General features: G+C 44.4%; 1 protein-coding gene and 1 long non-coding RNA gene across 2 annotated transcripts in view; one reads left to right on the top strand and one right to left on the bottom strand.

Moving 5' to 3' along the window:
• The window catches only part of PSMD13 (proteasome 26S subunit, non-ATPase 13), an 11,571-nt gene extending 2,482 nt beyond the window's left edge, over positions 1-9,089 (top strand). Inside the window, exons 2-13 of the mRNA XM_009288171.1 lie at positions 153-231; positions 1,139-1,173; positions 1,252-1,307; positions 1,689-1,732; positions 1,996-2,082; positions 2,932-3,103; positions 3,598-3,677; positions 3,762-3,887; positions 4,642-4,704; positions 5,661-5,741; positions 7,401-7,517; positions 8,259-9,089. Of these exons, the coding sequence (XP_009286446.1) occupies positions 153-231; positions 1,139-1,173; positions 1,252-1,307; positions 1,689-1,732; positions 1,996-2,082; positions 2,932-3,103; positions 3,598-3,677; positions 3,762-3,887; positions 4,642-4,704; positions 5,661-5,741; positions 7,401-7,517; positions 8,259-8,354 (1,036 nt within the window). The 3' untranslated portion in view covers positions 8,355-9,089. The remainder of the gene's footprint in view (positions 1-152; positions 232-1,138; positions 1,174-1,251; positions 1,308-1,688; positions 1,733-1,995; positions 2,083-2,931; positions 3,104-3,597; positions 3,678-3,761; positions 3,888-4,641; positions 4,705-5,660; positions 5,742-7,400; positions 7,518-8,258) is intronic.
• A 2,051-nt stretch (positions 9,090-11,140) lies between these two features.
• LOC103906282 overlaps positions 11,141-12,298 on the bottom strand; it is a 2,559-nt gene continuing 1,401 nt past the window's right edge. The window contains exon 2 of the long non-coding RNA XR_657993.2: positions 11,141-11,362. This is a non-coding gene — a long non-coding RNA (uncharacterized LOC103906282). The remainder of the gene's footprint in view (positions 11,363-12,298) is intronic.

The following is a 12,298-nucleotide window of genomic DNA, read 5'->3' as shown; positions in this document are numbered from 1 at the left end:
CTCTGCCACCGGTTTTTGTCTCTGTCATTAATCACAGCAGCCGCAGGGACAGGCGGCTTCAACAGACTTCGAGTGTGAAATGTAGGATATGGCAGGAGTTGAGGAGCTGGTATAAAGTGTGAACTCACTGAGTGGCCTTCTTGTTTCTTAAGACTCTGGCACCAGCTGACTCTGCAAGTTTTGGACTTTGTTCAGGACCCTTGCTTTGCCCAAGGAGATGGACTCATCAAGGTGACGTGCTTGATTGTTCCCAAGTGTTTTATCTTTCCGTAGTGAAGGCGAGTGATGGTGTTCTTGTACTAGTGAAAAATAAGCAGCATGTGACTTATCTCTGGAGAACTATTAAACTAGGTGAATTCAGCTTTCTGGGGTTTATGCATTAGGTATGAGTGTGCAGGATTTGGTAGGTGTGTGAAAATTCTGCTAGAGTTAAATGTGTCAATTTCAGAAGCTTCAAAAGGATTCTTTAATTTCATTCACTTAAGATTTGGGGGGGGGGTGGGCGGGCATGCAGGGGGAGCCTTTTCCTTTTGTAACAAGGGGTTTGCAGCTGCAAGTGTAGGATGGATTGTCAGGTGTTCACAAATGCTTCAAAGTATTCTGTAGGTTATTTCACCCACTGTCCGGGAACTTCTTCCATTTATGAAGATAACAGCATACTCGGCCCAGAGTCGCATGTTCTCTCTATGCCACAAGTAATCATGTATTTTTGCTCTCCTTTGTGTTTTTAGGTTAAAATTCTGTTCCCCAGGAGATAGTTACTTCCATGATAAAGAGCTGTGGGTTTCTAGAGACAGTCTCTTTTCCGAGTGTGTGCAAAGAGAAATTTGAAAGCTTTAGGCCGGTGCTTATTGTACAGTGATAACTGAAGACATGCACCAGGCCAGCCCGTAGCAGGGAGGCGTTGTGTTGTAGTATCTACTAGCTCGTGAGTTTCTTGAATCACTCCTTGCAGTTGGAAGGAGACTGCAGAGATAGAATTATCTAAAATGAGCAATTTTTGGCTCCTGGATTCTGTACGGTGTAGTTGGATGCCCACTAATTTGTTGGAAAAATGAGTTGGGATACAGTGAAAAGCGAGTGTCGTAGCTGAAACGAAATATCCTTTTGCCCTGACTGTTGATATTTCTGCCTACAGCTGTATGAGAACTTCATCAGTGAGTTTGAACACAGGTGAGTTTCTTTGCCTGGAGGTTTTTAGGTAACCTACCGTTGACTAAGGCTGTTCTGACGATGAGTTTTTTGCTCTAGGGTGAACCCCTTGTCCCTGGTAGAGATCATTCTTCATGTAGTCAGGCAGATGACAGGTAAGTGTCCTTACCTGTTACTTACGGTATTTTTAGCAACTGATGCCTATGAAATTTGACTAGTTAATAGTAACAGCTAAATCTTCAATGTTAAGCTATTGTCTTTCTGGTATATTGAAAAGGGAAAGCACTAACTCAAAGAGCTTAAATAATTACCGCTACATAGAGTAGCAGGTCTGCTGCTTCGCTAGAGAAACGGCTGATGGGCAGAAAGCCCGGCCTACGATAGTAGCACCTTTTGAAGGTTGAGCGGTACGCTATAGAACAAATATACTCCAGTCTTCATGAATCCTGTAAAAGGATTTATTTCTAGATTGAGATTTAGTTCCACGGGAATTCCTGATATTGCTGCCTATTTTTTTTTTTTTCCCTTTACTTCAGATCCCAATGTGGCCCTTACTTTTCTGGAAAAGACTCGAGAAAAGGTATTTTTGAAATTGCTTTTTCTGGTAGTCCACCTATAGGAATCGTTTTGCATATGAGCATATATGGTATAGCTGAAGAGGCAGATATGTGTATGTTGAAACCTATGCTGGACAATACCTACTCTTTTTCTTGGTGAACAGCTCTGTATTTTAATGCAGGAACATCTTAACAAATGAAATGCAGCCAGCACAGTCTAGGTTTCAAGAGCCTACCTGGCTGCAAGGGTAACACTCTCTGAACGTGTATCTTTGTGTAACTGCAGGTAAAAAGCAGTGATGAAGCTGTCATTTTGTGTAAAACAGCCATTGGGGCGCTCAAGCTGAACATTGGAGACCTGCAGGTCACCAAGGTGAGGTGATGACTTGAGTAGTTCAAGCGTTCGGATATTTTGGAGCACTGTGACACACTTCAGCAGTTACTACAGCATGGGCATGTCTGTGCCTCAGTTTTGAATGAGAAGATGATAAATTTGCAGCTCCTGGGATTTCCAGGAAGACCTGTGGTTCTGCTTTACATCTTGTAGGCCGTAAAAATGCGTGTATGGTACTTATGGCCAAATCTCTGAAGTTTCAGTAAGATTCTGATGCATGTAGCCTTTGAGGTGCTGTTGCTTATGGGTGGCCTGCAGCTGATCACTGCAACTGTCGGTGTGCACAGCTCGGAAGAGAGGGAAAAAATATCTTGATATATTCCAGTTCGCAGCTTAGAGGGTCTCATGAATTCAGCAGTATATATGCCGCTTGTTGGCGAGCTGCTAACGATGACTGAATTAGTGTATCGTTTCCTGTGCTAAGCGTGTTGCTTATTTCATCTCTTGGCTTTTTTGAGAACCATCTCTTAAAGCTAAGATGAGTTTTTTCTCATGCAGTGCAGCTTTGTCTCTTAGAGCAAGCACAAAGTTTGATGGGTTTGGGTATAAGTATATATATATGTATGTAAGTATAACTGCAGGATTGTTTTTCTGGGGTTTGGGGTTTTTGTTTTAACCTAACTACTACATAAAGGAAGAATGCCATTGCTTTATTTTTAATACTGTGGTAGTGGCTTTGACTGTGGTCTCATCTGCTTTCTACTGAGTGGGTGTTACTTCTGGACCACACAAGAATGCTGTAACCCTTCAGTGGTGAGCTAGAAGGCTGGGGACGCGTGTTTGAGGTGTACCTTCGCCTGTAACAAACAGGTTTTCACCCTTCTCTAGGAGACCATTGAGGAGGTTGAGGAGATGCTGAACAATCTCCCTGGGGTGACTTCAGTTCACAGCCGCTTCTATGATCTCTCCAGCAAGTACTACCAGACGATTGGGAACCACGCCTCTTACTATAAGGACGCTCTGCGGTTTCTGGGATGCATTGATGTTAAAGATCTGCCGGGTAACTCTTCCTTTGCCGAGCATAGAAAGTCCCAGTTTTCATTCTCTGTTTCATCACTTCAATCTAAGTAAATGCACTGGCGGAGAACAGGTTTTCTCAACATTATTTTGAATCTGCCGTGATTGCGCCAGGATCTAGCTAGAAAGGGGAAGAACCCACAAGAAGAATGGCTGAGTAGGATTCTGCTCCTAAGCTGCGTTGAAGTGATGGGAGGGGAGAAGTGTCCCCACCAGAAGGGATAGTTTGTTCTAGTTCCCAAAAATCTTTAATATAGATTCAAAAAGTGGCTCTTTTGTGCTACTGCTGTGGTTACTGCAGGCTTCTGAATTTCAGGCTTGGGAGAGGATGAGAAGGAGGGCTGAGAATGATTTAATACAGGCACAGAGAGGAAGGTGAGGGAGGGGTTGATGGGGCTTAGACTGCTGCTTCATCCAAACTATTTTTGTTGTTTTGGGGTTTTTTATTTGTTGGGGTGTTGGTTTTTTTTTTTTCAGTATCAGAGCAGCAGGAGAGAGCCTTTACCCTGGGACTGGCAGGGCTCCTGGGAGAAGGTGTTTATAACTTTGGGGAGCTGGTAAGTTGATGCTGCATTGCTTCACTCGTTGAGTATCAGGAATTCATTTTACCTTATTAACGCTGTCCTGCCTGGTTTCTGCAGCTCATGCACCCCGTTCTGGAGTCCCTGAGAAACACTGATCGGCAGTGGCTGATTGACACACTTTATGCCTTCAACAGTGGTAACGTAGAGACATTTCAGGCTTTGAAGTCGGCGTGGGGTCAGCAGGTGAGTGAATGAGTTGCTATATTGCTTAAGGCCTAGGCTCAGTATTTACAGAGGACACTTAGATTCTGTAGACCTTTACCTTAAGAATTCCTGACTCCGGTGCATTGGTATAATTTTAATCATAGAAGTAGTAATGTTTCTTTCATCTTGATATGTATCATTAGTTTTCTTTTGGCTTTCCTCTGTGTCTGGTTGATTGAAAGAAGTAAAGAGAAATCTCTTGTGATCCAAGGGGAAAGCAAACAAAGCCGGCATGCAGTCCTGCACAGGAAGATAATCTCTGATTTAATTTCCGTAATGCCATTCACTCCCAGTATTAAACTGCTTCCGATGTAAAATAGTGGTTTTCCCTTGTGTTCTAGGAAGTTTGAGGAAAACAGTTGTGTTGGATATTAGCTACGCTGACTATACCAGAAATTACTGATATAGCAGTAATTTACAGGTCGACTTGTACGTCCACTTGTGCGAGGCTCTGGCCTTTGGTAAAAGGTTGCCTGCCTTGCGAAGCGCTGCATTTAATTGTGCAGTTCTTATGACTTGTTTTATGGAACCGTTACCAGGTAGTGGGTGGGTTGTAATGGCCTCCTCCCTCGTAAATGAGGGTAGTGGGTCCCCACGTGGCTTACTCCTGTGTGTAGCATGCTGTTCTCCCCCGGGGGGGGAGCGGGGGAAGTAATAACTTTGTGTAGCATGCTGTTCTCCCCCGGGGGGGAGCAGGGGAAGTAATAACTTGTTCCATTTTATCCTCTTACAGCCAGATCTGGCTGCAAATGAAGCACTTCTGCTGCAGAAGATTCAACTGTTATGTCTTATGGAGGTGAGCTGAGAACTGTGATGTGTTAAATGTGGGAAATGGAAAGGGACTGCTCCAGCTGCCTTTTGGTGGGGGTAGTACTGCTGAATATTCTGTTCTCTGCTGGGTGCATTCATTCACTCCTCTTACAGAAACTCGTGGGTATAAATAGTTGACTGCAAATTTTGCCTCTAGGTGGTGCCAAAAGGCAAGGACCGCTAGGAAAAAAAGCCTTGTGGTGTACTACTTGTTTGCAATTTCAAGGGTGTGCTCTTTCAGGCAGGATATGGAGGTGGGGAAGAAAAGAGCAAGCTTTGTATCTTGAGGATGGTATCTGAAATGATAAGTCTTAAAGTGTGTTCTAGTATAACAAAGATTTCTAAAACACAGTTAAAATCTTTGTTTACTAAGGACTGAAAATCCTTTCCCAGATAGGTAACCCTAAACATTTAAACAGTTTTTCCTGTCACTTGAAGGCTTTGGCTCTGTTGTTACCAAATAATACTGGTGTATAAACCTCCGTGGCCCTGGATCTGTTTCAAAAACTTAAATATTGAGTTCTCTGGAGCATGATGTATGTTTATACGCACCCACATACCAATATTTGTGTATGTTAATGTGTATATATATATTCCACTTCTAGTGTTTTACTGTGAATGAGTTTTACCACCTATAGGTACTGTGTAGGGATTTGGTATGCACTGAGATGTTTCAACACAGATTGATCTGCTTTATTTGGAGATTATGTTGCCTAGAAATCTGTGTGGAGCAGCAAGGTGTGTGTGGAGGAGGGAGTGGTACTACTCCTTTCTGCTGATGTAAATGCATTTTTCTTTCTCATATTTAATCAAAATACTTCAAATGCAGTTGCTACTGCAGACTGAGAGCTCGGCAGGGCAGTACGAGGGAAGCTGTGCGCACTGTTGGAAAAAACTAAAACTGTGTGGGATTTATTTTTTGTTTTGTTTACTTGAATTCAGATGACTTTCACCCGACCAGCCAATCACAGACAGCTCACTTTTGAAGAGATTGCTAAGAGTGCCAAAGTCACTGTGAATGAGGTGAGTTCAGGTTTAGACAAACTTATTAATGTCTAAGTTCTGAAGATCTACAAGTGTCTGGATAGACGTACTCCCATAGGTGAACTCTTAAGTAGAAATGTTCTCCCCTGTTCTTGTGCATTTGGAGAACTTTTTTCTTTGTTAAGAAGGAATTAACTGCTTGATGCTCCTGTTTCTTGGCAAATAAATTTTTGAAGATTCTTAGTCATAGTCTTAAGTTGGAAGAGAGCTCTAGGTAATCCGTTCCCACATGCTCTTGAAAGCAGGCCTTTGGATTAGATTATGCAGGGCCCTGCCAAGCTGTCTTGAGTATTTCCAGCGAGGGGAAATGTCACTGATGTTTAATTTTTCTCATGGTGAAGAATTTTCTTCTGTTATCCAGATGGAATCCTCGCTGAAGTAAATCCTGCCTGTGGTCTCTTGTCCTTTCACCTTGCATCCTTGTGAAAACAGTACCTCTTACCTTCTGTGTTACTGCCTTTTAGGCACTGGAAGACTGTGATGAGGTATCCCCAGGCTGCCTCTTATCTAGGCTGAACAGATAAAATTTCTTCATAATGTCAAGTTCTCAGCCTCCTAATCTTGGCTAGACTCTCTCCAGTTTTGCAGTGCCCCCCTTAAACTGAAAGGGGGGGCATGCAAAACTGGACACGGTATTGCAGGTATGCTCCAACAGGTGCTGAGTGGAATGATCACATCCCTCGATCTGCTGGCTGCGTTCCTACTGATGCAGACCAGGGGACAGTTCCCCTTTGTTGCTACAGGGGCACGCCCCTGGCTCTTGCACAGTTTGCTGTCCCCCCCAGACTCTGCTCCTTTCCATCAGAGGATACTCTGCTGAGTATATTCAGAGTATATAGTATCACCGCAGCCAGTCAGACCTCTGCCTGTCCTGTTGCTTGTGGTCGTTTGGTCTCAGGTGCAGGACTCCATGCTTATCTTCACTGTACTTCATGCGATTCACGTTAGCCCAATCTATTGAGGTCTCTCTTCATGGTAGCTCTTATTTCCAGCACACCTACCTCTCCCTACCAGTTTGGTGTCATTGTGAAATTGTCATCTGGCTAGCTTAAAGATAGTTAACTAGTATCAGACCCAGTGTCAACCCCTAAGGAACACTACTCATAACCAGCTGCCTGTTCAAGCCTCTGATGTTTGAGCTCGGTGGTTTAGCACATTTTCCACTCACCTTGTGGTGGTTCTGTCTGTGCTGTAGATTGCCTTGTCAACAAGGATGTGGTAGAAGGTCTTGTTGAGCACTTTGCTAAAAGAAAGGTACAGGGCACCTACGGCGCTCTCTTCGACTGCTGAGCAAGTTATTTAATTTAAAAAGGCAATCATATTGGTCAAGCACTTCTTACCCATGGTAAATCCATGTTGACTTTTTCCAATTACCTTGTTCTTCCGGGGATTTCAGAGAAAAGAAAAGAAAATAAATCCATTCGTAGGGAAAAGAAATCTCTCCTGTATATTTAGATGTCGAGTCTCAAGGCAGTTTTATAACCTAAAAGATGGGTGTGAGAGAGGCTGCAGCTGCTCTTGATTTTGTTGTGTATAGTACACAGTCTTCCAAAAGCTAGTGCCATTTAAAGGTTTTATTCATCTCAGGGGAAACTGGGTGATTCTCAGTTGTTTCCTTGAATTACTATTTATTTTTAGGTGGAACTGCTGGTGATGAAGGCTCTCTCGGTAGGCTTGGTAAAGGGCAGTATCGATGAAGTCGATAAGAAGGTGCACATGACATGGGTACAACCACGCGTGTTGGATTTACAACAGGTAACGACCAGCTTGAATATTAAGGCAGCACTAACTTGTTTTGGTGTGTGAAGTGACCTGGAAATTAACTGTGAAGGGTCACTGAGAACGTCTCCTTAGTGCTTCTTAAGATGCTTGGAAAACGAGGAAGTATATCAGCTTTTCCTCATTCTTTTTTACATTGCCACCTTTAGCTTTTACCTTGGGTATATGGAGCGTTTTGTAGCTGTGTTTTGCAGTAAGTAGTTAGAAACCTGTCAGGAGATAGAACAGGATATTAGTGACACTTCTCTTCTGAAAGCCACACAAACCACCATAAAACACAAATGCTATGACTGTGTTTTCCAGAATGATGCAGACATCTGTGTGGCTGCTTCAAGCCTAAATGCATGAAACAAAATCTTGGAGTTTCTGGGTTGTAGGTGGCACACTTGTCTTGGGAAGAGAGAAGTTCAGGGTGATAAAGATGAGAAGCTCAGCACCTTCAAGTTCATCCTTGTAACATTTTAGGAGACTGTATAGGGTGCCTTTTACCTTTAAAAAAAATTCAGTACATGAAATACTAGCTGCAAACAATTCCTTTTGTGCATTTCGATTTAACTTTAAACATGGCCATTTTGATGGTAAAAGATGTTAAGTAGCATCTTTCTAGATGTATGGGGTTTTGAGTAGTTGTTTGGGATCCCAAGTGTTTGTCCTTAAGGTGAATATCGGTATTTCCAGTAGTTGAGGCATTAAAGTTATTGTGGGCTTGCCTTGCAGATCAAAGGAATGAAAGACCGCCTGGAGTTCTGGTGCACAGACGTGAGGAGCATGGAGATGTTGGTGGAGCACCAAGCTCATGACATCCTAACATAGAGGACCTTGCACTACCCCTGGGAGAGTAATTTCTACTGCTGCTGACGCTAGCAGCACTCAGACCACTGACTCTGTACTGAATTATATTGAAGGGGGGTGGGTGGGCAGAGGGGAGAGCAGCTTTTTGACGCTTGTTCGGAGGAGTAAGTGGCCTTTTGCTGTGTAACCCTTTGGTGCTTGGAGTCAAGATTTCCCTATGCGCTAACATTAGTGGCACTGATCATGAGAGCTCCCATCCTGCTCTCGTAAAAGGAGAACAAAGGCTCCGCAGTGGTTGATTTATCAGTCTTGTTATCAAACTGTTGTGAGAGGATGTGATGCTGGTTGCATGTTATGGGAGTGGAAGCTATTTGCCGGGTAAAGGGGCTAGCAGAAGCTCCTTTATGAAAACATGCTAGAGAGGTGCCTGACCAATATGTGGTATTACTTAGTGGTATCGGCCTTAGGAGGGCATGACCTTCCCCGGTAACCTGTCTCTCCCCCTGCCCCTGCAGCAGCCAAAAGGCAGCATTACTGAAATCATCTTTCTCCTTTTGCCCCCTTTCTCCACGACCCCTCCTCCTCATCTGCAGTAGAGGAAGCGTTTACTCCATCAAAGGGTGTTTTCCAGGATTACTGTTTAGTGGATGTGGTTTTGTATACTTTTGGGGGTGGTTGGCTTTTGCAAACACTTTGTGCTAAAGTGAGGTGCAGCAGTATTGCTGGAATAAACTTCTCTGCCTTCCCTTTTCTGTAGTTCTGCGTCGGTCGTCTTCATAACTTGCAGTTGAGCCTCTGATCTGTTTAGAAATATGCTTTCTTTTAAGTCTCATGTTACAAAAACCCCTTGTCCAAGAACAAGACGATTTAAACAGTCTGTTAATCACCAGTGAGATTAGTGTGTAATTTACTTTATGTACTTTATTGTCAAGTTCTTTTCTTTTGTGGGAAGCTGTAGTCCTGATGCCTTTTCTCAAGTTGAGGAAGCATTACTGACTGAAAAGGCCTAAATAAGGGCCGAGACAACAAGCTTTTGTTCTGCTTTTGCCTCTTAACAACTGCTACTTTAAAAGCTTTCTGTAATGTAATTGTTGTGCTCTACTGCTGCTGCGATGTCTTTATGGGGATGGAAGATGATTGCGCGCTTTGAGAATTTGAAACAAATGCAGATCTGAACTGGAGGCTGCCTCCAAGTATCCATTTGGATGCATAATACTCCTAATTATAAGGCGGTAATAGCAAACTACACTAAGGTTTATAACAGTAACTTTAAATTGAACGGAGTCATATTCACATACCTGGCTAAATTCCTTGGGATTTAAGTGGATTTTTAAATGCTGCTGCCAATGTATCCCTGGTCAGTTCTTGCTTCGCAGCGCCAGTTTGATTACTGCTGTGATTCGAGAGCTCTAGTTATCAGTTTGATTCTCTGGTGTCACTCTAACAAACTGTACTACTGGAATTTTTATACTTTGCGTGCTTTTTCTAGTTTGCTGTCTTGACTCTCAGGGTTTAATGCCAGCCACGGGGAAAAAATGAAAGCAGGTGGCTGATGCTAGACTGCTCTGCGGGTGCAAAGATGCTTCAGGCAAGGGAGACTTAAGCTTTTTAAGAACAACAACAACAATCAAATTGTCAGACCCTATACCCAGACCCTGGTCACCCTCCACCCTTCTGCCTCTCCAATCAGTTCTGGCCTAAATTTCTTCCTGGTTTGGAGTTGTTCAGTTCTGAATGCCTGCCTCTTCATGTCCAGTCCATCAGTTTTATCATTTTGCACTGCCCTTGTTTGTTCAGCCGTTGGAGTGTGCATTGAACCACATTGTTTTCTCCTCCTGTGTTGTGCAATTTGACTTTCCCTAGTTCTTGCTTCATCTTGTCTTTCAAAGCTCATTCCTGATGTCACTTTTACTGCCTTCAGAAGAGCATGTGGGGGAGACAAGCGTTCTGATCAGGAAAATGTTTCCTTTGTTTTATAGCTAAGGACAGGAAAAAGGCTTAAAAAAGTACAGCCTCCTTAGTAGTGTCATGTCACCGCAAGTTAGGAGTAAATGAAATGCCGACTGTGCGGCAAAGCTAATGCATTGTAGGGCTGCTATCGCTTTAGATGAGTATCAGAAAAACCTGAAGCGTTAACTGTTGAAACAGCACTAAAGTCTTTAGGGCTGCTATCGCTTTAGATGAGTATCAAAAAAACCTGAAGCGTTAACTGTTGAAACGGCACTAAAGTCTTCTCCTGAGAGTATTTTGACAACCCTCTTGTACTGTGGGGAGTGATCACTTGTATGTAAATTTTTCAGCAGGTCACTGAAGATCTGCAGTCTAAGTGAATTATGACAGTTGTTCCAGAGGTTTTTCCAAGATATCTGGACGTATTATTTGCTACCCAAACCTTCCTGTGTGGGAGCAAGTGCTGGCTGTCTGCTTCCATAATGCAAATTAGGAAATTTCGTGTGTGTTTGGGGGGTGGAGAGGTTCTTCATGCAGGAAGAAAAGTCAGATGTGCAGCACCCAGACCGCAGACCATTTTAAATGTCACTTACAGCCTTTGAGTATTTTCTTGCTAGGAATTTAACTTGATTTTGCTTCCTTGCTAGTGCTGTGAGTGGTTCCTTGGCATCTGCCCTGTGCTTCACTGCAACTGTACAAGGTAAAAGCTCCAGTGGGAAATATGCCTCCCTGCGGGAGCCTGCTGCAAACTTACAAAGGAGTACCGCCTTTAGGACAGCGTGCTGTCCAACAGCAGGATTACAGATCTATTCCCCTACGAACAAGCACACGGTTGAAGCAAAACCAACAAGCCATTATGCTGAATGCTAATGTGAATTTTAATGAACAAACTCAGACGGTTCCTTCCCAGTGAAGATCTGTGGTTTTATCTTCACTCATACTTCTGCTCTCAATGGGGTGCAGGTTGTTCTTGCCGCTTCTTAATCTGATCTGCGCTTGTAGTGCTCCACGTGTGCCATGATCCAGGCTGCTGGTATCAGGAAGCACGCGGACATCACGGAAAACGCGATGGCTTGCTCCTGCCGGCGGGAGAAGAAACAGAAGAATTAGTGGGACGGCTGCGCGACGGCCACACTGTATGTGGGGCTCCTGGGACGGTTGCACACTGGTGCTGCGTCTAATGCAATGGATCGAGCACACTTGTCCACGCTTCTCGCTCTTTCCAGACCCACGGCTGTCAGATGGACTCACCTTGGGGCAGTGGGAGGGAGATTTGGGTAAGCGCAGCAGTTTCCACCAACAGTGAACCAAGCTGGTTGCTCTCTAGGTTTGTTTCTATCACTCTCTGTTTCTCTGTCATGATACTCACTGGGAAATCAGAGCAACTTGTGACCTTCAGTCAGCAGTGAGGCTTGGGCTCGTGGTGTTTCCAAGAGCAGCTGTGCCTGACTTTCAAATGACTTTGAGGTGTGAATTGCAACCAGCAGCAGGCTCTTATATTTCTGGTGCACCAGGGCAGCACTTAACCCCTTGCACTGTCACTGTTATTTCTTTTTTTATTTGGCTAGAAAAAGAGTCTCCAGGCTCGTGAGCACTTTGTTGCAGACCTTGGAAAGGCGGCAGGGGATAAACTCCAAGCAAGGGGTGGAGGTGAAACCTAGCCAGGATTTCTGGTGAAAAGCTCCTTTTTCCAAGCTCATTTCACCCAGCCCAGGAGGGTTGCTGGAGGCTCCTGTGTTGGAGGGATCATCCCCAAAGGGAGGAATGACGGAGGGACCTACACGCTCTGGCTCTGTGATGATGGCAGACCCCATCCTTGCCCATGGGGACACCTGCTTTGGGGTGTCCCATGAAAGGAGGGGGGGGGATGGGGCCCAGGTCTGTCCTGTGCTGGCCAGGGTGCCTTGAGGGACTGCCAGTGCCACTGCCACCTCCTCCCTGAGGTCCTCAGGCTGCCCAACGGCTTAGCCTCCCTGGGGGGCACTCTGGGCCCCAGGGACCCTCAACAGGTACCC

This window comes from Aptenodytes forsteri, unplaced genomic scaffold (genome assembly GCF_000699145.1).
Source record: "Aptenodytes forsteri isolate BGI_AS27 unplaced genomic scaffold, ASM69914v1 Scaffold329, whole genome shotgun sequence".
NCBI lineage: Eukaryota > Metazoa > Chordata > Aves > Sphenisciformes > Spheniscidae > Aptenodytes > Aptenodytes forsteri.
This window is presented reverse-complemented; position numbering and strand designations above follow the sequence as displayed.